At 38.0% G+C, this 27,088-nt stretch overlaps 1 protein-coding gene across 4 annotated transcripts in view; it reads left to right on the top strand.

Annotated features, from left to right (window-relative positions):
• Positions 1 to 25,310, top strand: part of Galk (N-acetylgalactosamine kinase) — a 36,903-nt gene extending 11,593 nt beyond the window's left edge. Inside the window, exons 4-12 of one of the 4 annotated variants that reach the window (XR_012992423.1) lie at positions 252 to 459; positions 13,952 to 14,060; positions 14,737 to 14,894; positions 15,649 to 15,789; positions 16,191 to 16,305; positions 18,114 to 18,290; positions 19,011 to 19,058; positions 19,139 to 19,210; positions 19,432 to 19,497. Coding sequence is in view for 2 of the 4 variants with exons in the window: in XM_076314140.1 (XP_076170255.1) it covers positions 252 to 459; positions 13,952 to 14,060; positions 14,737 to 14,894; positions 15,649 to 15,789; positions 16,191 to 16,305; positions 19,432 to 19,636; positions 22,902 to 23,067 (1,102 nt within the window). In the remaining 2 variants the exon portion in view is untranslated. Of the gene's footprint in view, positions 1 to 251; positions 460 to 13,951; positions 14,061 to 14,736; positions 14,895 to 15,648; positions 15,790 to 16,190; positions 16,306 to 18,113; positions 18,291 to 19,010; positions 19,211 to 19,431; positions 19,637 to 22,901 lie in introns of those variants that run through there. The other 3 variants (XR_012992424.1, XM_076314140.1, XM_076314141.1) reach the window with 3 other exon arrangements.
• Positions 25,311 to 27,088: the final 1,778 nt, after the last annotated feature.

Genomic DNA, 27,088 nt, shown 5'->3' with positions numbered 1-27,088 from the left:
TTATCATCGTCTTGTACATTACGAAAGAAATAACAATTATCGAATTTTTTTTTCTCAATTATCTTCTTATCGTTCACATCGTCTTGTACATTACCGAAGAAATAATAATTACTACCCCTCTTTCTCTCAATTATTGCCTTCTTATTATCGACACCGTCCTCTCGTCGAAAGTAACGAATGCACGCTTGTGATTTCCATTCGAAGATGTTCGAGGGAGATCCAAAGAGAAATAAATTTCTCGTTTCTTCCAGTGTTCGTGTCACGGATGCCGACAGTGGTCCGAACTGGTACAAATATTTCCTCTGCGGTGTGAAAGGGGCCCTCGAAGTGATCCCAGCGAAGAGCGTACCTCCGGGGATCCTTGTTGCAGTTTGGGGAAACATTCCTCCTAACTCAGGGCTCTCGAGCTCGAGTGCCCTCGTTTCCGCCGCTGTTCTTTTGACTGTGCACGCCAGTCAGGTGAGCGTTTCGTGTCTCTGTCTTTCCGTGAACCCTGATCTCGAAATTACAATCTTTTCGATCGAGCAATCTACCGTACCTCGTTACCGAGAATTTGCATCGAAGAATGCAATTCTCGATGCAAGTTTCGAGGTAGAGCACAACAAGCGAGAAAGAAACTGAACGGTAGACTTTATCGGGCATGGTTGTCCTTTATGTTTACCTGAGTGGACAAACTGTTTACTTATGTTTCTCCCCAATGGACAACGAGAAAAGTTTTCAACAACGTTCAGAACCACCGAGAGACTTGAGTTCTCGATTTTATCGAGTGTCGTCATTTTTGGGAGAGTCGAGACGCAAATACGGGGCGAATGTTTCGTTGTTCGAACCATGGTATCTATTTATCGTTGCGCATCGAGAGATCAACGAAAGTTTCGGTATCTTGCGATCAATTTTTCGATTTTATTCCCGGGATGAAAAGTCCAGCGGGTACGGTGCGTGTGTACCGTGAGAGTTAAACTCGAACGGACAGTTATGAGAGAACAGACGTTCATTTATAAATTTATGTCTTGCAAAGATCGCGGATACAGAGTATCGGAGTATGAGTGCACCGGCTGCGAGCTGAAACTTCAATACCCTTGTGGCGTCATCTCCTGCACTCACCAGAGGAGTTTCCAGCAATCTCTGTTCCTGTAAGTTTCGCACCAAACCATCGATTCCTTCACACGAATCCTCCGTCTCAATACCCTTCGACAGAAAGCTGTTTCTAACGCTTAGATTTATGAAATAAGTAAGTAAACGATATTCCCAAAGAGGTACGATTGCCGCGGAGTGTCTAACCGTGTTACGCGAGTTATATTCACAGATACAGTTTCGTTAAGTAGTCGACGACTTCGTTAAACTCGAGCCAGACGATATTGACTGCTCGAGGTCACAGAGCAGCTATCCCCACCACACGACCACCCCGCAGCGCCATCTGGCGGTTCTTATACTTACTAACGCGCAATCCCTGCCTCCCCTAATAGAGAAGCAAACTCGCGTAGCGCTGAATCGAAAATGCGTGTATCTACCACGATTCGAAATAGGGAAAGGGAAAACTGAAGGTGGCTGATACTTTTTGCTATTTTTTGCCTTTGTTAACACACCGTTTTTTTTATTCTATCGGAGACTTCTATTCGTCGAAATGTATTTTAAGATAATAGAAGGTACAGTCTGTTTAAAAGTCGCGTCGAGGACAATTGATTGTTACAGCATGTGAATTATCATAGTTGTGAAGTTTGAAAATTGTTGAACATTCGTGTTTCGAAAGATAGTAATTAGATATAATATTATTTTTCTCTCCAAGTCTTCGATCGAAGTTTGGGAATATTTTCTCGGCTATCTCGAATTTTCAATTTTTATCCTTTGAAGTGTATGTAAAAGTTGGTAGAATACGCGAGTAAAAAGTAACGTTTGCTAATTATAGCACGCATCGTAACTATAATTCCTAACTACTGCCTCAAATGGTCCGACATTCTGGCTAATTGCGTAATAACGGTAGCTAATGAAAGCCACTATCGCAATTTTTATCGCCTACCTTGGTATCCCCCTTCGGCTAATCGTTTATCTCTTTCTTTAGCGCTCAATCCAGACGTTAATATCGGTGTAAAAAATGACTCGGGAATTCCTCACATCCCCGTGGGATTAATTCGATGTTTTTAGAGAGACTGGAGCCGCGATCAACGTTTCCCCGTGGCGGAGAAAGAAATATATTTGACGAAGGGCTTACGAAGGATAGACGATCTGTTTAACTTCGTCTTCTAAAAGAATTACTCTCTCGAAACTTTTATCTGGTTCGAGAGCGACCGAAGGGTGGAAATGATTTATCTGTCGGTAAAAGGACTGCTTTTGCGGGGTAATAATAAAATGCGTGTGTACACCTAACGCGTACAAAGGAGGGGTGGCTTTTAAACGATTACGAAGGATTGTTACTTTGAAAATCGGCGCGATACACATTACGAGGAAAATCAAGATGTAAATTATTCTTCTCGGGTTGGTCGTCTTTAAGGGATGGAACTTTCGCGCGAAATTGACAATAATTATACCCGCCCTGGAATGATGTAATTAATTGGATCTTATCAAACTTCACGAAGAGCATCCCGAGGGAAAAAGGATCTCGGTACTTATTATCGTTCCAAATGTTCTCGTTCCACGGTAGTCCAAGTATTATAGATAGACTCAACGAAAAAGGAATTTCGTAGTGCCACTGATAACTCTGTCCGACAAATTGAAACTTTTCTCCAGGTTTCCAATAACCAGTGGACGATCCTTGTGAAGCCAACCGAAAACAAGAATCCGGAAGCCGAATTACTCTATCAACCCCAATTTACGAAAAATACGACTTTTTGTCAAAACTCGGGATTTTTGACAAAAAGGAGACATTGAATGAAAAGTTAAAACGTTAAAAAGTTCTAATCGATCCTCAACAATAGAGGAGAGTTTCTTGAATATAATGGTGTATAATTTATTAATCGTTTTGGTCTTAAAAGTATTAAATTGGATGTAGTGTCTATGAATTATTTTTCATTTTTATAAAGATTTCTTTATCTAGGACGAATTACTCGCAGTGAATTTATTTCATATATGTTTTATACATTCTTATACATTGCGAAAGTTTTCAATATCGTAATATAATATTTTAATTTCGCAGCCAATTAGCTCGGTACTAGCCGCGACGAAGAATTATTGTTCGTCGCAGGTAATACCGATTACCAGGTCTCACCGCGTGGAGGTTGCTGCGAGCGGAGACCCGGAGAGAGATAGATGGAATCAAAGTTCCATCGATCTCCCTCGACGCGCGATACAAACGAAATTACTAAACCGGGAAGATAGAAGGAATCAAAGTTCCTTCGACCTTCTGATTTAGTTCTGCCAAGCAATCACATTATAGAAAAATGAGGCAAAATTGGGAAAGACGCGACGCGAACCGTGGAGTAGGTCCTACTAGGTCTATCCCGTTTCCCCTCAGTGGGCCCGATTGTCAAGGAACTGCGCGACGCCGTCCACTCCTCTAAAGGAGTGCCCCGTTTCTCCCAACTCTGCAGCCAGGAGCCACGCAAGCGTGGACCTGACTCACGGAGGATGACGAAGAGAGGGTCTTATGATGGATCAAGGGCTTCCGCAGGGACCGGTGCGAACACCAGCCCCTGTGTTCGCAGCATGTTCTCTCTCTAAGCGGACCCACCAGAAGAAACGGCGATAGACCGTTCGGACCACCTACACGGCCGGTCACTTGCTTATGCAACAAGCAGAGGTGACCGGGCTGAGGAACGAGGAAGCGAGCAAAAAGAAGCTAAAAATTGGATAATTGCTTGGCAGATCACAGATATATGTACAGGGTGGCCTTAAAACTAACTTACTCTAACTTAACTGAAGATCCCACGGCGTTCTTCGTTCTTGGTTCTTCGTTTTTCGTTTTTCGTTCTTCTATGTACCTACCTATGAGAAACCTAAAGTCAAGGAATGATAGAAACTAGACATGAAATTGGTTAGTAATTAAATACAGTGACGAAAAAATAAACCTGGAAGAACAAGTACAATTAAAAATATGAGATCAAATAAAATTAATTAAACACAGAGAAAAATTAAAAAAAAAAAAAAAAGGATTAAGAGAGTGGTCGCCAGTTCTGACCACCGCCTATCGGCGGTCAGTACCGGTTACCAAGAGGGGGCCCTCCATCCTTGCAGATACCTAAAATGAAGCCATCCGTCCACCTCGGCGGCTCCCCGTGGAATGAAATTCTGTTAAAGTGGGGGCTCCTTATATTCCCACCACAAGGTCACCTACCGTTACTTGTATTGTCTTTGTTCGATCTAACCGAATATTTCAAGAAATGATAGTTTTCAAGCCATTATTTATACTAGGACATTGTTAATAAATGTCTAAAGTATGGTCCTACGATGGTTGTTAATAATTATGATAAATAAACGTCATAATATTGCGAAATTTGCGAAGGCGAACGGTTTCGGACAATGATTGTTCATTTACGTGATTGTTATTAACATTTACGGGTGCTCCCAATATTAATCGAACAATGTGCATCTTATTTATGCATTACTAATGATTAAGTAACTTATAGAAATTGATTTTGATCGAGATTCGAAGTAAAAATGTATTTCGTAAAGTTTTAAAGCATGGAACGTAACAATTGTTTATTAGATACATTAATTTAACATTCGTTTAATTCTTATAATTTACACAATACACGTAGAAGTAGTATTTTTTACCTAAAAGTGCCAAAATTTAATTAATCGCTTTTGTAGATAGAAAAATCATCGCGATGCATATTTGTAAATCGATAATCGATATGTTTAGCCTTGACAAAGTCGGTTGGAGCTCAATGAAAAATTCCATCGCGAACGAAGAATATTTCAACAAAATGATAGTTTAAGCGATTATTTATACTAGGACATTCTCAATAATTGTCTAAACTATGGTCCTACGATGGTTGTTAATAATTATGATAAACAAACATTAAGATATTGCGAAATTCGTAGAGGCGTACGGTTTCGCTGAATGTTTGTTCCTTTCCGCGATTGTTACTAACATTTACGCATGTTCCCAATATTAATCGAACAATGGGCATCTTACTTATGCATTATAAATGATTAAATAATTTATAGAAATTGATTTTGATCGAGATTCGAATAAGTATGTGTTTCGTAAAGTTTTAACGCATGGAAAGTAACAATTGTTTATTAGATACATTAATTTAACATTCGTTTAATTCTTATAATTTACACAATACGCGTAGAAGTAGTATTTTTTACCTAAAAGTGCCAAAATTTAATTAATCGCTTTTGTAGATAGAAAAATCATCGCGATGCATATTTGTAAATCGATAGTCGATATGTTTAGCCTTGACAATTTCGGTTGGAGCTCAATGAAAAATTCCATCGCGAACGAAGAATATTTCAACAAAATGATAGTTTAAGCGATTATTTATAATAGAACATTGTCAATAATTGTCTAAACTATGGTCCTACGATGGTTGTTAATAATTATGATAAACAAACATTAAGATATTGCGAAATTCGTAGAGGCGTACGGTTTCGGTGAATGTTTGTTCCTTTCCGCGATTGTTACTAACATTTACGCATGTTCCCAATATTAATCGAACAATGGGCATCTTACTTATGCATTATAAATGATTAAATAATTTATAGAAATTGATTTTGATCGAGATTCGAATAAGTATGTGTTTCGTAAAGTTTTAACGCATGGAAAGTAACAATTGTTTATTAGATACATTAATTTAACATTCGTTTAATTCTTATAATTTACACAATACGCGTAGAAGTAGTATTTTTTACCTAAAAGTGCCAAAATTTAATTAATCGCTTTTGTAGATTGAAAAATCATCGCGATGCATATTTGTAAATCGATAATCGATATGTTTAGCCTTGACAATGTCGGTTAGAGTTGAATGAAAAATTCCATCGCGAACGAAGAATATTTCAACAAAATGATATTTTAAGCTATTATTTATAATAGGACATTGTCAATAATTGTCTAGACTATGGTCCTGCGATGGTTGTTAATAATTATGATAAACAAACATCAAGATATTACGAAATTCGTAGAGGCGTACGGTTTCGGTGAATATTTGTTCCTTTCCGCAATTGTTACTAACATTTACGCATGTTCCCAATATTAATCGAACAATGTGCATCTTATTTATGCATTACTAATGATTAAGTAACTTATAGAAATTGATTTTGATCGAGATTCGAAGTAAAAATGTATTTCGTAAAGTTTTACAGCATGGAAAGTAACAATTGTTTATTAGATACATTAATTTAACATTCGTTTAATTCTTGTAATTTACACAATACGCGTAGAAGTAGTATTTTTTACTTAAAAGTGCCAAAATTTAATTAATCGCTTTTGTAGATAGAAAAATCATCGCGATGCATATTTGTAAATCGATAATCGATATGTTTAGCCTTGACAATGTCGGTTAGAGTTGAATGAAAAATTCCATCGCGAACGAAGAATATTTCAACAAAATGATATCTTAAGCTATTATTTATAATAGGACATTGTCAATAATTGTCTAGACTATGGTCCTGCGATGGTTGTTAATAATTATGATAAACAAACATCAAGATATTGCGAAATTCGTAGAGGCGTACGGTTTCGGTGAATGTTTGTTCCTTTCCGCAATTGTTACTAACATTTACGCATGTTCCCAATATTAATCGAACAATGTGCATCTTATTTATGCATTACTAATGATTAAGTAACTTATAGAAATTGATTTTGATCGAGATTCGAAGTAAAAATGTATTTCGTAAAGTTTTACAGCATGGAAAGTAACAATTGTTTATTAGATACATTAATTTAACATTCGTTTAATTCTTATAATTTACACAATACGCGTAGAAGTAGTATTTTTTACCTAAAAGTGCCAAAATTTAATTAATCGCTTTTGTAGATAGAAAAATCATCGCGATGCATATTTGTAAATCGATAATCGATATGTTTAGCCTTGACAATTTCGGTTGGAGCTCAATAACAAATTCAATCGCGAACCAAAAATACTTCGACAAAATGATAATTTAAGGGATTATTTATACTAGGACATTGTTAATAATTGCCTAAATTATGGTTCTACGATGATTGTTAATAATTATGATAAACAAACATCAAGATATTGCGAAATTCGTAGAGGCGTACGGTTTCGGTGAATGTTTGTTCCTTTCCGCGATTGTTACTAACATTTACGCATGTTCCCAATATTGATGGAACAATGGGCATCTTACTTATGCATTATAAATGATTAAATAATTTATAGAAATTGATTTTAATCGAGATTCGAAGTAAGAATGTGTTTCGTAAAGTTTTAATGCATGGAAATTAATAATTGTCTATTTGGTACATTAATTTAACATTCGTTTAATTCTTATAATTTATACAATACGCGTAGAAGTTGTATTTTTTACTTAAAAGTGCCGAAATTCAATTAATCGCTTTTCTAGATAGAAAACTCATCGTGATGCACATTTGTAAATCGATAATCGATATGTTTAGCCTTGACAATGTCGGTTGGAGCTCAATGAAAAATTCCATCGCGAACGAAGAATATTTCAACAAAATGATATTTTAAGCGATTATTTATAATAGGACATTGTCAATAATTGTTTCAACTATGGTTCTACGACGGTTGTTAATAATTATAATAAATAAACGTCAAGAAATTACGAAATCTGCGAAGGCGAACGGTTTCGGTGAATGATTGTTCATTTACGTGATTATTATTAACATTTACGGGTGCTCCCAATATTAATCGAACAATGTGCATCTTATTTATGCATTACTAATGATTAAGTAACTTATAGAAATTGATTTTCATCGAGATTCGAAGAAAAATGTGTTTCGTAAAGTTTTAAAGCATGAAAAGTAACAATTGTTTATTAGATACATTAATTTAACATTCGTTTAATTCTTATAATTTACACAATACGCGTAGAAGTAGTATTTTTTATTTAAAAGTGCCGAGATTCAATTAATCGCTTTTCTAGATATAAAAATCTTCGTGATAAACACTTATAAGTAGATAATCGATATGTGTGGCCTTGACAATATCGGTTGGACCTGGATGAAAAATTGCATCGCAAACGAAGAATATTTCAACGAAATGATATCTTACGCCATTATGTATACTAGAATGTTGTTAATAATTGTTTAAACTATGATCCTACGACGGTTGTTAATAATTATGATAAATAAACATCAAGATATTGCGAAATCTGCGAAGGCGAACGGTCTTTGGGAATGTTTGTTCGTTTCCACGATTGTTATTAACATTTACGCATATTCCGAATATTAATCTTAAAATACGCATCTTATTTATGCATTAGGAACGATTAAATAAACTACGAAAATTAATTTTAATCAAGATTCGAAGTAGTAGGTGGAATTTGACGTATTGTTTAACTAAGTAGAGTTTAAAAACGTGAAAAGCAATAAAATCAGCATAAAACAGATGTTAAATTAATGTGTATAATAAACAATTGTTACTTACTATGGTTTAAAAGCCTACTAATACACTTTGTATAAATAATACGTCAGAAATCACGTTTTACTTCAAGTGTCGATTCAAATTAATTTCTATGAACAAATAAATCATTTATAATGCATAAATAAGATGCACATTGTTCGATTAATATTGGGAAAATGCGTAAATGTTAATAACAATCGCGGTAACAAACAAATATTCCCCAAAACCGTTCACCTTCGCAGATTTCGTAATATCTTGATGTTTATTCATCATAATTATTAACAACAATCGTAGGATCATAGTTTAGACAATTATTAACAATGTCCTAGTATAAATAATCGCTTAAAATATCATTTTGTTGAAGTATTTTTGGTTCGCGATTGAATTTGTTATTGAGGTCCAACCGACATTGTCAAGGCTAAACATATCGATTATCGATTTACAAATATGCATCGCGATGATTTTTCTATCTACAAAAGCGATTAACTAAATTTTGGCACTTTTAGGTAAAAAATACTACTTCTACGCGTATTGTGTAAATTATAAGAATTAAACGAATGTTAAATTAATGTATCTAATAAACAATTGTTACTTTCCATGCGTTAAAACTTTACGAAACACATACTTATTCGAATCTCGATCAAAATCAATTTCTATAAATTATTTAATCATTTATAATGCATAAGTAAGATGCCCATTGTTCGATTAATATTGGGAACATGCGTAAATGTTAGTAACAATCGCGGAAAGGAACAAACATTCACCGAAACCGTACGCCTCTACGAATTTCGCAATATCTTAATATTTGTTTATCATAATTATTAACAACCATCGTAGGACCATAGTTTAGACAATTATTGACAATGTTCTATTATAAATAATCGCTTAAACTATCATTTTGTTGAAATATTCTTCGTTCGCGATGGAATTTTTCATTGAGCTCCAACCGACTTTGTCAAGGCTAAACATATCGATTATCGATTTACAAATATGCATCGCGATGATTTTTCTATCTACAAAAGCGATTAATTAAATTTTGGCACTTTTAGGTAAAAAATACTACTTCTGCGCGTATTGTGTAAATTATAAGAATTAAACGAATGTTAAATTAATGTATCTAATAAACAATTGTTACTTTCTATGCGTTAAAACTTTACGAAACACATACTTATTCGAATCTCGATCAAAATCAATTTCTATAAATTATTTAATCATTTATAATGCATAAGTAAGATGTCCATTGTTCGATTAATATTGGGAACATGCGTAAATGTTAGTAACAATCGCGGAAAGGAACAAACATTCACCGAAACCGTACGCCTCTACGAATTTCGCAATATCTTAATGTTTGTTTATCATAATTATTAACAACCATCGTAGGACCATAGTTTAGACAATTATTGACAATGTTCTATTATAAATAATCGCTTAAACTATCATTTTGTTGAAATATTCTTCGTTCGCGATGGAATTTTTCATTGAGCTCCAACCGACTTTGTCAAGGCTAAACATATCGATTATCGATTTACAAATATGCATCGCGATGATTTTTCTATCTACAAAAGCGATTAATTAAATTTTGGCACTTTTAGGTAAAAAATACTACTTCTACGTGTATTGTGTAAATTATAAGAATTAAACGAATGTTAAATTAATGTATCTAATAAACAATTGTTACGTTCCATGCTTTAAAACTTTACGAAATACATTTTTACTTCGAATCTCGGTCAAAATCAATTTCTATAAGTTACTTAAACATTAGTAATGCATAAATAAGATGCACATTGTTCGATTAATATTTGGAGCACCCGTAAATGTTAATAACAATCACGTAAATGAACAATCATTCATCGAAACCGTTCGCCTTCGCAGATTTCGCAATATTATGACGTTTATTTATCATAATTATTAACAACCGTCGTTGGACCATACTTTGAACATTTATTAACAATGTCCTAGTATAAATCATGGCTTGAAAACTATCATTTCTTGAAATATTCGGTTAGATCGAACAAAGACAATCCAAGTAACGGTAAGTGACCTTGTGGTGGGTATATAAGGACCCCCCACTTTAACAGAATTTCATTCCACGGGGAGCCGCCGAGGTGGAAGGATGTCCTCATTTTAGGTACCTGCAAAGAGGAGGGGGCCCACCTGGTAACCGGTACTGACCGCCGATAGGCGGGGGTCAGTACTGGCGACCATTCTCTTTTTTTCTCATTTTTTTTTTTTGTTTAATTTATTTTATTTGTTCTCTGATTTTAATTTGTACTTGTTTTTCGATGTTTATTTTCTTTGTTACTGCACAACTGTATTTAATCGCAAACCAATTTCATTTCTATTTTCTATCATACCTTGACTTTAGGTTTCTCTTAGATAGGAACATAGAAGAACGAAGAACGAAGAACGAAGAACGAAGAACGAAGAACGAAGAACGAAGAACGAAGAACGAAGAACGAAGAACGAAGAACGAAGAACGAAGAGGACTCTCTCGTCGCATCCGACGTGGGATCTTTAGTTGAGATTAGAATAAGTTAGTTTTAAGGCAACCGTGTACAAATATCTGTGATCTGCCAAAGAATCATCCAATCTTTAGCTTCATTTTGCTCGCTTCCTCGTTCCTCAACCCGGTCACCACTGCTTGTTGCATAAGCAAGTGACCGGCCGTGTAGGTGGTCCGAACGGTCTATCGCCGTCTCTTCCGGTGCGTTCGCTTCCAGAGGGGGCATGTTGCGAGCACAGGTGCAGGCATTTTTGCTGGTCCCTGTGAAAGCCTCCAAACTAAGACCCTCTCGTCGTAAAGATGGAGAAACGGGGCACTCCTCTAGGGGAGTGGATGGCGTCGTTCGTTTTCTCTGGAATCGGACCCACCGAGAGGAAACGGGATAGACCTAGTAGGACAAACTACACGGTTCGCGTCGCGTCTTTCCTAATTTTGCCTCATTTTTCCATTGTGTGATTGCTTGGCAGAACTAAATCAGAAGATCGAAGGAACTTTGATTCCTTCTATCTCCCCGGTTTGGTAATTTCGTTTGTATCGCGCGTCGAGGGAGATCGATGGAACTTTGATTCCATCTATCTCTCTCCGGGTCTCCACTCGCAGCAACCTCCACGCGGTGAGACCTGGTAATCGGTATTATCTGCGACGAACAATAATTCTTCGTCGCAGGTAGTACCGAGCTAATTGGCTGCGAAATTAAAATATTATATTACGATAGTGAAAACTTTCGCAATGTATAAGAATGTATAAAACTTGTACGAAATAAATTCACTGCAAGTAATTCGTCCTAGGTAAAGAAATTTTTATAAAAATGAAAAATAATACATAGAGACTGCATCCAATTTAATACTTTTAAGACCAAAACGATTAATAAATTATACACCATTATATTCGAGAAACTCTCCTCTATTTCTGAAGATCAATTAGAACTTTCTAGCGTTTTAACTTTTCATACAATGTCTCGTTTTTGTCAAAAATCCTGGGTTTTTACAAAAAGTCGTATTTTTCGTAAATTGGGGGTGATAGAATAATTCGGTTTTCGGATTCTTGTTTTGGACGTGTGGCTACAAGAATCACTCATTGTTTATTGGAAGGTGAAAATCGTGTCGGACATTGTAACAGAGAGATTTCACGGAAAAAAGTAAGTAAGATCCTCTCGACACTCCTGGTTCGTGTTCTTGCTATTGAAGTTGCCAAAGTCGTGACGTGTTCAGGCTGAAATTTACCTTCGTATATCTCCTATATATGTACTTTGAAACAACTTTACCATTGTAAAGTCAGCCAAAGAACTCAACTGGTGAAGCACTTTACAATCCAAAAACCCTTACCAAATTATCCCCACTTCCGTTCATGTTCTTCGACTCGAGTTAGTGAAGTCTTCCACACATCGATCGACTGTTTCGTCGAGTTACTATTAACGCGTACTTTCTAGTTTTATAGGTATTTTTTACAAAAATTAATTCCATTCGTGACTAAATCTAGATCTCGTCTGACCCCGACAAGTTAAAAGCAATAAAAGTCCTACTAGGTTTACGGTATTTTGTAAATTGTACGCTGCATTACCTCGTTTATTTGTCGAAGCTTTCCCTCGATAAACTAATCGGAGAATGCTGCATTTTCAACATCTGTGCAATCACCCTATATAACACATATTGATGTGGGTGGTGGGTATAAAATAGTCCTGCACGATACCTCTGTGACATTCGGGAACTCCTCGTTAAAACGTCGCGCTTGCCCCTCGATAAAATCTACCGAATCATCCTCCACCACTGTACACGTTCTTCACCTTGTACGACCCAGTAGTTGTATATTTTAAAAAACTAACCAAATTTCAAAGGGGCGCCGCACGCGTATCGGTGTTGCAATTACTAATGCAAACTAAAATTTTTTTCATTTTTGTAATTGCATTTTCGCAAGAGTATTATCAACGGGTTCCCAATGCTCTCCCGATGAAAACGAGTCCAAACACGAGCCTGTTCCGAGAATTTTCAGTTTCACGTGATTAAAAAATTTTCAAAAACGATCCATAAGAAAAAGTACGACGAACATGGTCGTGTTTGTACTCATTTTAATCGTGAGAATCTCGCCGATCCATTGACAATACGCTCGCGGATATACGATTAGAAATATAAAAGTTTTTAGCTCTCGTTAGCGGTGCTCGCTCTCGGTGTATCTCGTTCGCTCTCCGTTCCAAAAACAGATTCGCATACCATTAATCCTGAAAACGTTTTAACGAGGAGTACCTTATCTCGTTATCACTCTCTGCGCGGAAATGAAGGAACGGTGATGAGCCGATTCACGAGACGTGGTATACGTTCGAGGTGTCTGCTTCGCGGTTCGATTTTTTCCTCGAAACACCGATTCAATAGCGCTCGAAATTGCAATTAATGCGTCACGGTTAATCGTCGAACGCAATCGGAATGTTTCATCGACGTTCACGCGAACGATGTTTAATTTTATTTACGAGAAAATTTATATAATCTTTTCAAACGTCTCGATCACATTTTTCACGTGACCACATTTTTCGCGAATATTATTTTTAATCTTCGCGGACGAAACGATCGTCCACGAAGGAGCAATCTCGAAGTTTCTGGCTCGGCTTGGGAAGACACTTATGTTCGACAAGTCAAAAGTGCCATTAACGCTGAAAGGTGTCCCGTCGATCCGTTTTTCGAACTTTTACGAACACTTTCGAAAATTACTCGCCCGATAACGTTTTTTTCGGCTCCGTGTCTCCCACGTTTTGCTATCGTGTTCCGTTTCCCGTGTCTTCGGTATTCCGCGCAGAGATTAAAGGGAATTTAATTAACGTCCCGACGATACGGAAGTTTCAGTCGCCAAGAATACGGAAAGTTTCTCTTTCCGATCGCAACGTTTGCAACTTCTCCGTGTCGCTTTTTCAATTACCAATTGGACCAAACAAAATTTAAAGCGATGTTAAGATTTCAGCAACAATTTATCCATGTTACAGTATCGATTGTCGAAACGTGAGTTGGCTACTGTCAGTGCCAACGCCGAAAGGTACATCGGCACTCAGGGTGGTGGAATGGACCAGGCGATCGCATTTCTTGGGAAAGCTGGTGATTATTTTTCTACCTTGCAATTTACGATGGAAAGTTTGTTAACGTTGTAACTGTATTTTAAATCGATCGATGCAATTAAACGTATACAGACACGCGATGATTGAATCGACAACCAAGAAGGATTGGATTCTGCCTGCAGAAGTAAATCGAATAGATGAAATGAAATTTTGTGCGCAAAGTTTTGCTCTCGAAGTAATTTATTCGAGAAATTGTAGGAGTAAAATGGATGGTCTGCTCAAGACCACTGTTCTAAGTAACTTTTTCTCCCGAAGAGAAAAGTAAGCTATCGTAGCGTAAAATTAAAAGTCGTGTATTGCCCGTCCGCGAAAAGAAGGCAAACGAGTGTTTAAATCCCCACTCTGTGTAGTTCACGGTCTGTCAGTTCCCCCACCATCGCACGCATTGGCCGAGAGCGGTGAAGGAGATCGACAGCGGCCAATGACGCGGTGGTGGGAGGAGCCAGTGGGCTGTAACGTAGAGTGGGGATGTAGAGTGTCCTTGAGCGACCAATTGATTTTCTCTCGACTGTAGTTGGATTTAATACGATTCCTATAAAAATTTTTTTTTTTCGTTCGACTGCATCGTTCGATTTAAAATACAATTCAGCTCTGTAAATCATAATAAACAAACAAATCAAGATTTTGTTTCACGTTTGCCGTAATGTTTCACGAAGGCTCCGCGATGCTGATTGAATTCAACCCGTTGTGTGGCACTAATGTCACCTTACCCGAAACTGCGGTATTCGTAATAGCACACAGCCAGGCTTGTCACAACAAAGCTTCCACGTCAAATTACAATTTAAGGGTTGCGGAATGTCGACTGGCTGCACAGGTAACGTACCTTTTTATCGTAATTGAACATTCGAAACGAAAAACAGACTTTGGTGGAGCGATAGAAATAGAGAAAAAATAGTGATGAAATTTTTTATCCACAGCAAAAAATAATGTAAAATTTTTCACAAAGATAAAATTATAAATAACACTTTGTTGCAAGTAATGGGGATTATAAATCGGTGGAATGAAAACGAAAGAATATAGTCCCTGTTTCAAAAATGTTAAAGTTTATATCGATAAATATATATATATTTTTGTTTAATTAAATTAATTATCAACAGAGAGTCACAGGAAATACGATTATTAGACGTTGCTGTTTATAATAGAAATTTAATTACCATCGTAAGCGAATATTCTAAGACTCGTTCAGGCAGAAAGTTTCGAAGGGAAACCTGATAAGATTATTTCTCGATTAAGTTTTACCGGGTGTCGCGCAACTGACGTTGATCGATGTGCCACCCTTTGTCAGGAGCAACGCCAAAGTATTGAAACAAAGATTCGAAGAAATGAAATCCAGTTAGCTCGTCGTATCACGGTCGAGAAACTCGAAAGACGTATCCTTTATCGAGTTCGTTTGCAAAACGATCGGTTAAACAAAATCCTTACGTGCGATTATTATAAAACCGATATTTTCTAGGTTCTTTTAACCCTTGTGCAACTCGAGTACTTCGTCAAAAAATCATGTAACCTCAAAGTTGACAACCGAACGGTGCACAAGGGTTAAATCACGAGGTTGTTTCGCTCGATTTCAGGTATTAGCGAAGAAAAGGAACGTGGATTGGAAGAGTGTACAGAAATTATGCGACGTTCAGAAAGCACTTGGCGTCGAAATAGATGAAATGGCGTCTCTGGTGAGGACTCATCTTCGCGAGGAACCGTACACTTTGAGCGAGGTATGCAATATCGATGAATAACAACGATACCGAACAATATTGATAAACAGTAACGTCGAAATTTCGACTTCGGTATCACGTTCCCCCCGTTGATCGAGCGTAAGAAATAGTTACAGCGAAACGAGTCACTCGGATCGATAAAAACAATTTATGGCGACGAATCTCGGCAAAAGGTTCCTTTCCATGGAATCAGTGGCTCGTGTCTTTCTTATATCGCCCCTTTCTGGTAACGGTTATACGTATTTCGCACCTTTCGAGCCACCGAGATCGAGGGATCCAATTCCTTCGATGCTTTTCACATTTAGCGAAGCACCTTTCTCGGCCACCAAACAGCTACGATTTCGGCAATAATGGCGCGGTCGAGAGCGCGTTATTGGCAGACGTGTGCGTTATTCTTCTAGATCAGCGCGGACCTCGCCACGACGAACGAGAAGCTCAGGGAGATATCGTTCCTGAAATCCTTCAACGACTCGCAAACCTTCAAGCTCAAACAACGCGCATTGCACGTCTACCAAGGTAACGAAACGTTTCGCAAAATCGATCCAAGAATCGTTATAAAAATACTATCCCATTTGCTTTTTGCGTTTCGCCAACCGAGAACCAAGCGTTCGCAAATTTCGAGCGAGAAAATTCCCGACCGACGAGTTCTTTACGGAACAAGCAACGATTATTTATACCGCAATTTTTCACGGAAATGTGCCGGTCGATTTCAGCTGCATTTTCAGAGGAATAATTCATGTATGCAAACGCTGATGTTGCTTACTCCCCGGGAAGCAATTTCGCGCGGTCTCTTTGAATAATGGAAGAGTTTGGAACATATTCTTGCAATCTAGAACTCGATCGTTCTTAATTTTTCCATCGAATTGAAAATCGTAAGGAACCGAGTACTGTGCGTCGCTGGAAAAATGATCGAGAGTAGGAAGGGTACTTGACTCCGCCCAACGCCCACTTTTGAGAGTAGGCAGGGTACTTGACTCCGCCGAACGCCCATCTTTCACTCTCTCCATACCCCCCACTCCCGTACCGCTCGCTTCGCAGTATCACGCTTTGCCTCCGCGCGTTCCCCCTCCCTTATCGTGTTTCTCAATGCGATTAGTAGTAACAGTAAGACACGGTTTACTTTCATAACGTTTGGAACCCAGTAGTGAAAGTTTCGCGCGCAGGGTAGTGTATTTTTTGCAGAACAACTCTTTGCTCAACAAAGAAGATCATTATAACAGGATAAATCAAGGTATAGTACGTCGAGCCGCTATGATAAAAAAATAATCGCGCAATATAAAAAATTTTACTCTCCGTAATTTTCTAAAACCCGTACCAATGTATTCTTCGGATTTTTCCGATTAAAACGAGTCCAAACACGACGTATGTAAATCGAACTACTTTTAATTGACTCAATATTTGCAATATTGCACGATGGTTAAAAAATTTTTTCTTTTTTACCGAATCGTGTTTCGTAGAAGCTTAAGGGAGAAGCGTGATTCATAAACTGATTATTGTACATTACTACGGACGAAACCATTTCGACCAATAGCATAACTCGATTAAGAACACGTGAGTAGGCGTGGCCGATCGACCACGACAAATCGTAACCCGGGTACCGCCCACCCGTCGACTTTTCAGCGTCGCGCAGTATCGTAATTTACGACTCGGTTTTTTCAACGAGAAAATCGTCGAATTGTTTCGTGGTGAAATAAAAAATGACATTGCTCGAACAATCGCTTTCTTTCGCGGTGCAATCAATTTTCGCAACGATGGTGTATCGATGATGGATCGCAGTTTGTCATCGACGTTATCGTATCGTCGCGATCCGTGGAATTTATACGCAACGAAAAACTCTCTGTAGCTTCCGTTCAATTTTTTTTTGTCCCGCGTTCCCGCCATTCTCGACGATCTAACGACCAGATCTCATTAGTCGAGTAAATTTCTTCGGAGGGACGACAAATTACGCGACACCGTGAAAACGAATCGCTCCCCTAGAAATTTACATTAAAGTTCAACGACTGACTTGTATTCTTTCATGGTTAAACCCGTTATACGGACCACTCGTAAAGATAATGGCGGCTGACTCTTTACCAAGCTACTCAAAACGATTGAATTTCATGCATTTAACATAAACGCAGAGGCACCACGCGTATCGTTGTGTTCACCTAAATGATCGGTGCACACGCGAGGATAATACAGGGTGGACAATTTAGACGGTGTTCGCAGCTACGGGACGACGCGAACTTTGTTTCGAGAGATTCGAGCCACGTATTAGTTTCTTTTCGAAGATTTTGAGATTGCTTTGCATCGAAGACTATTTTTCTCGACGATTTTTCTTTCAGCGAAAGACTACTCTAGGCGACACTGGCCCGTGATACGTAGTGGTGGGGGTGACCTTGAACGGCCAATTGATTCGTGCGTGACTGTAATATCGAACGCGTGCCTCGTGCTTCGTTTACGATTACGAGTTGAATTAAGAAGACTTGGACGAGTCTGTCGAAACAAGCGTTGTTGGTCGTGTAAGTGCACAACACCCTGTTGAAACTTTTGAAATGTTCTCATAAATGTGTATTCACATGTTGTATTCACACATACTTGTGAACGAAGCAACGGAAGTTTGAACAACTTCCCTCGAAGGAAAGCAAACTTTCAAACTTCTCGAACACTTCGAGAACGCAAGATACAAATTTTATGTACCAACCTTTCTTTCAATAGCGTGGTTAAGTGTAACAAATCTCTATCGGTAAACATTGATCCTATAATTAACAAAATTACCACCATTAGACAGGTGTCCTACAAAATTATCGTTTGTATCGTAGAATAAAGAGACGGGATCAAAATTTATCCAACAGAGGTTAATACAAAATGGTAAATATGGTAATAACAGAACACTAATAAGAGATTTTCGATCACAGTAGAGTACAGTTGTTGAAATTTATACGCATAGACGTGTACATATACATATATGTATACAAAATTTTTTATTCATTTTGATACGCTTTTACGCGTTTACGGTTGCATCTTACGGTACATCGTTGCCACAATATTTGTAAACATTCTACGAAAATAAATTCTTATCGCAACACTCGTCGCGACTCTGTCGCACAGCCGTTAGGTTTTTCGCTCTAATTACTTTCCGCTCCGTTGTATCGAATAAAGAGCCATTACACATCGATCGAGAGCACATTTCGTTTACCTAATCACAATACGAGATCGGTAATTCGAGGAAATTTTCACAGGTGCCATAGGCAGATCCCAACGTGATAAAATGAGGCGCGAAACGACTGGTAAATATTCGTAATGCAATTATTTCCGTTTGCAGTGTATATTGGGACCTGTAAAGTAATCAACGAATTTACGAATTTAGAATAAAACGTACCGGACGGTGTACACCGTGTTTACAAAAGTAACTTTCGGAGGTCGAGCAGACCCGATCAGAGTGAGTACGTTACAAATGTGTTGGACAAATTTGGGATTAACAATCGAAACATTGGGAACTGGACAGACCGTACACCCTATAGAATGCTCGAATAACACAACCACTCGATTATGAATGCACCTCTCGCATCCTCTAACCCCCCACCCCAGCCCCCGGTGTGCACTATTGCCGCGATTATTCAATTTCAATCGATTAAACGCTCGTATGATTGCATATTTTAGAGGCGGGCAGAGTGGTGGCTTTTCAGCGTGTATGCGAGGAGAAAGCCATAATGGAAGAGGCGAAGGTTCGACAGCTGGGTGACCTGATGTCGCGAAGCCACGTCAGCTTGCACGAGCTCTACGAGTGCAGCCATCCCGACGTGGATGCACTCGTCGACAGGGCCATGACTTGCGGTGCACTCGGCGCGAGGTTGACGGGAGCTGGGTAAGTCTAACCTAGATACAAGAGCAGAGGCCCGCGGGGCCGGTGAATCGAATTTAAATACGCACAGAACCGATTGATGGCCCACGCCGAATTCCTGAAAATCGGTATGGACGATCAAAGCGAACAATCGAAAAATCTACACGTGGTTTTATATACGGTCCGTTCCGTGAGAACGTGGACTATCTCTGACAAAGTTGATGTGTTGTAAAAATTTTTACGGATTTAGAATCTCTTCTGTAAGAACGTAAATTAAAAAAATTTGACAAATAAAATATTGTGTAAAAATTTTTGCAGATTTAGAATCTCTTCTGTAAGAACGTGGACTATCTTTAACAAAGTTGATATTTTGTAAAAATTTTTACAAATGTAGAATCTCTTTCATAAGAGAATGAACTATTCCTGTCAAAGTTGATATTTTGTAAAAATTTTTACAGATTTAGAATCTCTTCTGTAAGAACGTAAATTAAAAAAATCTGACAAAGTTAATATTTTGTAAAAATGTTTACAAATTTAGAATCTCTTCTGTAAGAACATAAATTAAAAAAATCTGACAAAGTTAATATTTTGTAAAAATTTTTACAGATTTAGAATCTCTTTCGTAAGAACGTAGATTAACAAAATCTGACAAAATTAAATGCTAAATTTGTACATTATTTTGTAAAAATTTTTACAGATATACAATCTGTTTCGTGAGAGCGTGTATTGTCTCTGAAAATTACAATCACTGTACGAGTGTGTTTTTTTTTTTTTCGTTACGATCGATCGCAAGCTTTTCGAAATCGATTCGAGAACAAACCTACGCGGATTAAAACGGTATCGTTTGAACGAGTTCGAACATTTTGCATTCTTGAATTCGAGCGTGCAAGCGCGGTAAAAAGATAACGAAAATCTCCGAATTCATCGGGTTTAGTATTACGATACCCAATGTTAACCGAGTGCACGCCTGACACGAATTGTTAATCAAACTATCTGAAAGTTTTCTGATATTCCAGGGGAAGCACCGTGTGATTTACCAATAAAAAAATAAAAAGAACTTGTAGTATCGAGATCGTCCATTTCGAGTGTTTGTTTGTTAATCTGGAAACGTAATAAACGTCCCCCTCAGCGCTTCTCGTTTCGAGGGTATCAAAAATTTTTGCGAATCGTGTCACGTGATTGTACGTGTCAACTTTTTTAAAAGTTTCTGCACGTTTTACATTCAATAATTCGTATTTAAGTTTTCGAACGTGTCTCGTTTTACTTTTAATAGATTATCCCACGTTCTGCATTTACCAGAAACAGGTGGGATCAACCATCCGACCGCTTTGATCATTCATTATCGAGAGTGGAATATAAGCAATGTTAAACTCTCGCGCGATGCTTTTAATTAAATTTAAACTCGTACGAACAACAAACCGTCGCAACGTTCGACGTTAATCGTTCCCAACGAACTCTGACCAGATCGAACTCGATAACATCCGTTAACTGCCAAATATACGTCTGTTGACAAGTTCGTGACACACCTCGGAACTACCATCAGTTTGCAAACTTCCTTTACAAGCCGTGGGTTTCATCCACCGATGTACCATCGTTTTGCCAATTGAAACGGGGAACGTAAAAGAGCACGTTCGAATAGAAGTAACCGGGACCGGAAACGAGCTCGAGAGAACGACGTTAATCGTTTTACGATGAGAACGCAATGAATTTTATTTATCTTCGTCGGAGAGCAACGTCTTTTTAAAAATAGATCCCTCTTCGTGATGAAACGGTTCCTTCTTCGATCTATTTAGATAATTGACCAACCTCTCCGGAAAGGTTGGTCACGGTTCGGGGAAATACAGAGTGATACAGAAATACGTATCTAAGACGAGTAAAAAAATATCCTATGAATATATATATGTCCTGTGTGTACTTTAATTTTCGAGTTTTGGATGACAGAAGAAAATGTTCGAAGTGTAAGAAATGTTTATTTCGAGGCTGGTCAATGTATTCAACGAACGTCAACAATGTACTGTTTGGGGTTGAGAAGATGACCTTTGAAAGAAATTGAAAATCGCGGTGAATCGAAGTGTCTAATTCGTTCTCCAACACTTTTGTTTCACGACAAGCTAAAATTTATCGTGTTTTCAACGAACACCAACAATGTACTGTTCGGAGTTGAGAAGATGACCTTTGAAAGAAATTGTAAATCGCGGTGAATCGAAGTATTCAACTCGTTTTCCAACACTTTTTTTTCACAACAAGCTAAAATTTATCGTGTTTTCAACGAACGTCAACAATGTACTGTGCGGAGCTGAGAAGTTGACATCTGAAGAAAATCGAGAATTTTATCGAGTCATATGTTTTGATCGATCTTCAAATTCCTGTGACCAACATTGAGTAAAAATTGCTCGATGCTGTTCACATTTCTTTGTAACACGGTACTACCTTCCCCTTGATCCAGGAACAATCTTTCCAATTCCTACCTATACATCTACGAAGAAGGATACATTTTGAATACTTTCTTCGATCGTCCACAACTCGTAAGCTAAGTTATACAGGACACAAAACATTTTTCACCCATCTTAGATTCACCTCCTATGGAAAAGTATTCCTGAATCGTACTATATTTATAAAATTGTTCGCGACGCACCTCCAGGTAAAATGTATTAAATCGATCCATGGGTGTGTTCCAATTGCTGACGTGGTACGCGAAAGAAATTTTTTATTACGTTTTGACACGCGATTTAACATCACACATTACACTGGAATACAGTTGTTATAATTACGGGTAATGTTATCGATTGCAAAATTCTCTACACAAAATTAATTAAAAATAAACCCTAAGAATTCTTAACAAATTCATACTAGATTTCTATTATTTTATCTTTTATACAAATGTATGGCATTCTAAACAATTTCATAAAAATGTGTACAAACGTAATTGTTAACAATTAACCAAGTTTAATAATAACAATTTTTCAACCTCTGTGCCAATTATTCTTATCAAAAATCGCAGGTCTCAAAGTGATCCAGTAAATAGTGCATTCCACTGTAAAATTTCTAAATATTCGAACGCACCAAAAATACTTCACACATGTTTGTCATAGGACTCAATCATCCTCTGTCGTTCCAAATCCGAAAACACGGTATTTGTTCAGTTCGTTATGATCGCGTTGCACGAACCCAATTTCAAAATAAATCACGCGAGATCGATCGTTTCGAGTAACGAAGACACCTCGTGGTAAATTAACCAAGCAAACGCGAAAGTTCGACGTTGACACGTCAGGAATCTTATTTCTCGCAGGTGGGGCGGTTGCATAGTGGCCATCATAACAAAAGACAAGCTTTTCCAATTTGTGGACGCATTGAAGAAGGAGATCGCCCAAGATGGGATAAAGGATGGATTCAAGCTCGATGATCTGGTCTTCCCAACGGAACCGAACCAGGGTGCTGCAATTTATACGACCTAGTTTCTCTGTCCACCTTCTCCTATTCCGTTCTCACGTTTTATAAATCGTGATGAACATCCGTGGATATCATCGGTATATTACTGGAGACGTTAGTGTCTCGTTGATACAAGACGTACGCATCTCGTCCGATTGCCTTTTATATCGTCTCTCGAACGGTCTTTGGATTAGCTCTACGATAGTGTCAATTTTCAGAAAACACACATAAGTGTATAATTATCTAGTGGATTTATTGTACAATTGTTTAATAAATATCTCCGAGCGAAAAATCCGCGGATCTCGGTCAGCGACCCAATGCAATTATCACGAACGACTTCACTTGGCTGTGACAGTATATCTCAAGTTGCAATCGAACGATTTACTTCAAATTTGAAGAGAATCTTCAGTAGACTATTGCCACAATAATCAAATTAAATTTTAATCCTTCAATAGTTTAATTCTTAGGCCAGACAAGTAGTATTACCCCTCAATGATCAGACAAGTAGTATTACCCCTGTCTATGGTCAGACAAGTAGAATGATCCCGTCTATGGCCAGACAAGTAGAATTACCCCGTCTGTGATCAGACGAGTAGAATTGCCCCGTCTATGATCAGGCAAGTATAATGTCCCTCTCAATGATCAGACAAGTAGTAGTTCCCGTCTGTCGTCAGACAAGTAGTATTTATCCGGTTTATGGTCAGACAAGTAGAATAATCCTGTCTATGGTCAGACAAGTAGTCGAGGTATCGACATACTAGTGTGTTTACGATATCCTGGAGCGTCCTTGGATCCCAAAAGAAGGAAAATCGAGAGGAAAACTCGTGGCGCGACCACGCGCGAAACAAAAACGACCATAAAGTAACAAGTTCGAAAGTAGCAGGCGACGCTGAAATATTGAACTACGACAAATTTTCGCGGGTAGACGCGGAATTATAAAGTCCTCTTATTACGCCCGCCTCTCGTTCCTCGTAAGCCGGCTTATTATGCATCGGTACGATTACCGCGCTCTTTCGAACCGAACCGAGAAACTTTCTTCATAATCTTTTCAGTGTGCCCCCCCCCCCCCCACGCGCGTGGAGCAACGTCGAGCACTGCTGGAATTTCTCTGGAGACAATTTGCACCCGATGAAATTTATTTCGGTCCGATATTGTTTCGAAACGGGTCAACGACGGCGCAAACTTGCCGCGACGGACGACAACACGGTGTCGCGACGCGCGATTTTTAAAATGTTACCTCGGTGAAGATTTTGAAACCGTGGTAAATTTCTGCGAGTGTATTGAAAATGAAGTGTACTTATATACGTAGTGTACTTGTATCTGCAATCACGGAAAAGAAGACTGGACTATTTTAGCGAATGTACGCTTCAGTTGAGTGTTTGTTTGAGTCTGTTTGCTGTGTGCTGCGTTGAACGTTTACCTAAAGTTTGATAAGTACGGAAGAGTAGTCTGTGCTATTAAAATAATTCACCCACCCGCTGAAAAGGTTGTGTGCTTCGGTTGGGTGTTTGTTTGAGTATGTTTGCTGTGGGTATGTTGTGTCGAACGTCGACTTTTCCAAAAGTTTTTACCGAAGAGTAGACTAGACTATTTTAGTGGATGTTTGTTCTGGTTGAGTGTTTCAGTTTGTTTGCTGAGTGTCGCGTTGATGGTCGACTTTTTCTACAGTTTTGATCAGCAATATATAATGTAGTGGAAATGGTAAAATAGCATAGGATTAGTGGTTACAAAATATGCGGGCAACGTTCCGTTTTGTAGCGGAGCTCATGTTTATTTTTTAAAAATTATAACTTCAACTCATATCTCGAGACGTAGAAATTCGAATATTCGTAATAGTTGAGTAACGAATAATTTTCCGGATAATCGAAAGATTATCTTTAAAATCTTTCCACGGTTAAAAAATGCACAAACTAAAGCGAGGGCACTACGATCCATTGCGTCTTATTCTCGGGCGAGAACTTTCGCTCTCTTCAAAGCTTCGAGCCACGAAGCGGACCAACGGAAAGAAAATAATTAAAAAGTTATAACAAAACGGGAGCTCACAACTCGCGGTGAAGCGGAACAATAATTTCTTTGCACTCCCCCTTCGCTCGTACGGTAACTCAATAATACAACAACCGACTGGGAATGCTACGAAACTTTCAACGTTTCTTTCGCGCGATAAAAGAAAGAACGTAGCTATAGTTTCAATTATGCTTTAGTGAAAATATTACGCTCTATCGTATTGCCCGTGTTTTCGACGTGGAAGGAAGAAAAAAAATACCCCGAGAATAATAAACTTACAAAATATAGTACCGACTTTCTAAGTTTCTTTCGAACCACTTCGTTGTATGTTTTACCACCTTTTTCCGCTTCGAATGCTCGTAAACATGCCTACGAACGACGTCCAATTAATCCGCCATGAGTCCACGCCTGCTTTCGAATGATCGAAATTTACCAACTTTTTTTTAACTGACCGTACTCGACGAGAATATTGGGTCATAAATAATTTATTATTGCCAATGGTAACTCACATTAAAATAAAGTGACGTATCAAAGTTACACTCCTTAATGTTCATATTAGTTTATCGTACATTCCCATTGTTGATCGCCATCGACCACCTTTTCCCAATTAACAATTTGTCAATTCTCTGTGTGTAAAATTGAACAAATTTTCACGTAAAAGAGTTTTCAAAAAACTACTTGCACCTGTTCATCGTTTACACATTGTTTCTTATTCGATGCATTTTCTACGTTTCGAAACAAATGGTAAGTATAACTTCCCGCGAACATGACGGATGAGATGCAACTGACCACTCAATTTTCAACATGTCTCGTCACTTGTGTCGTACATGTGCATTTTACCAAAAGTCCAAGCTGTCCCTATCTACGATGAAAATTATTTATAACTCGACTCGATAATTTCGAGTAAACTTCATTCTCAAGTGAAAGAACATTATTATTAAAAATAACGTCGTATACTGATAAGGATTTCGTCCACTTCCACAACGAACAAGAAATGTAAAACTTTCGGTGAAATGAATCATGGATTTGGTAGATTTGATTAATTCTGTTCTAGATTTCTTTAACACAGTTTTACAGCAGTTCATAAATACTCATCTTTCGGCGTATTTTTGCAACTACAGTGGCTCCATTTCTTCCCGCTTGAAACCTGAAGCAGCAATAATTCATACCGCGAGGACGGAAAGGGCACATCTTGCCTTTTTAAACGGATCTCTGAGGAAAGTCCTGCTCGGTGATTTTAAAAGTGGAACCCCAACAATAGACTCGAAACGTTGAAAAATAACACAATTTATAAATATTGCATCGATCTCGTATCCCACGCGACGTAGCTTCGTTATTGCGATTCCATCTCGTATTTCGTCAGGGAGTCTCGAATATATTCAAAGGCGTTCCACGATCTATCGATGCGTAATCTGTACCAACATAAAGATCGAAATATCGCCCTTAGGCACACGTATGATAAGTGGAAAAGCCTTTACGTTCAACGGTATTTTTTTCAAAAGATAAAACGTGAGATCTCGAGCTCCATAATTAAAAAATAATTTCATACGAAATAATTGTAAAAGTCTAGAACTCTAGATAAGAATCTAGCCTCGAGATAACGCAAAGAAGATCGAACGAAAAACTATCTCCATCTTAAATACCTCCGTTATTTATAGCTTTGATAAAAAAATTTGATCTAAATTTTCTACATGTAATGGTAGAACAGACTTTCTTCAAAGAATTCCTTTTATGTAAAATTTATTATACGAGTTTACGATATCACGTAGAACATCGCATAACAGTAAAAAAAAATTATAGTATTCCATTTGGATAAAACTTGGACGATCTTGAAACTCGTACAAAATATTACCATTTTTACCATTACATGTACCCCTCGAAATAGTGTAACTTTGTCCCGACATATTTTTTCACAGTGCCCTAAATAACGGAGACACTGAAAGTGGACAAACTTATCGTCCCACTTTGTATAAAATAATTCGAGTAGTGGTTAAATATATTTATCGCGCCCATGACGGTTGTAAAATTCCCTCCGTTGGCCGA

The sequence above is a fragment of the Ptiloglossa arizonensis genome, chromosome 6, assembly GCF_051014685.1.
Source record: "Ptiloglossa arizonensis isolate GNS036 chromosome 6, iyPtiAriz1_principal, whole genome shotgun sequence".
Taxonomy (NCBI): domain Eukaryota; kingdom Metazoa; phylum Arthropoda; class Insecta; order Hymenoptera; family Colletidae; genus Ptiloglossa; species Ptiloglossa arizonensis.
This window is presented reverse-complemented; position numbering and strand designations above follow the sequence as displayed.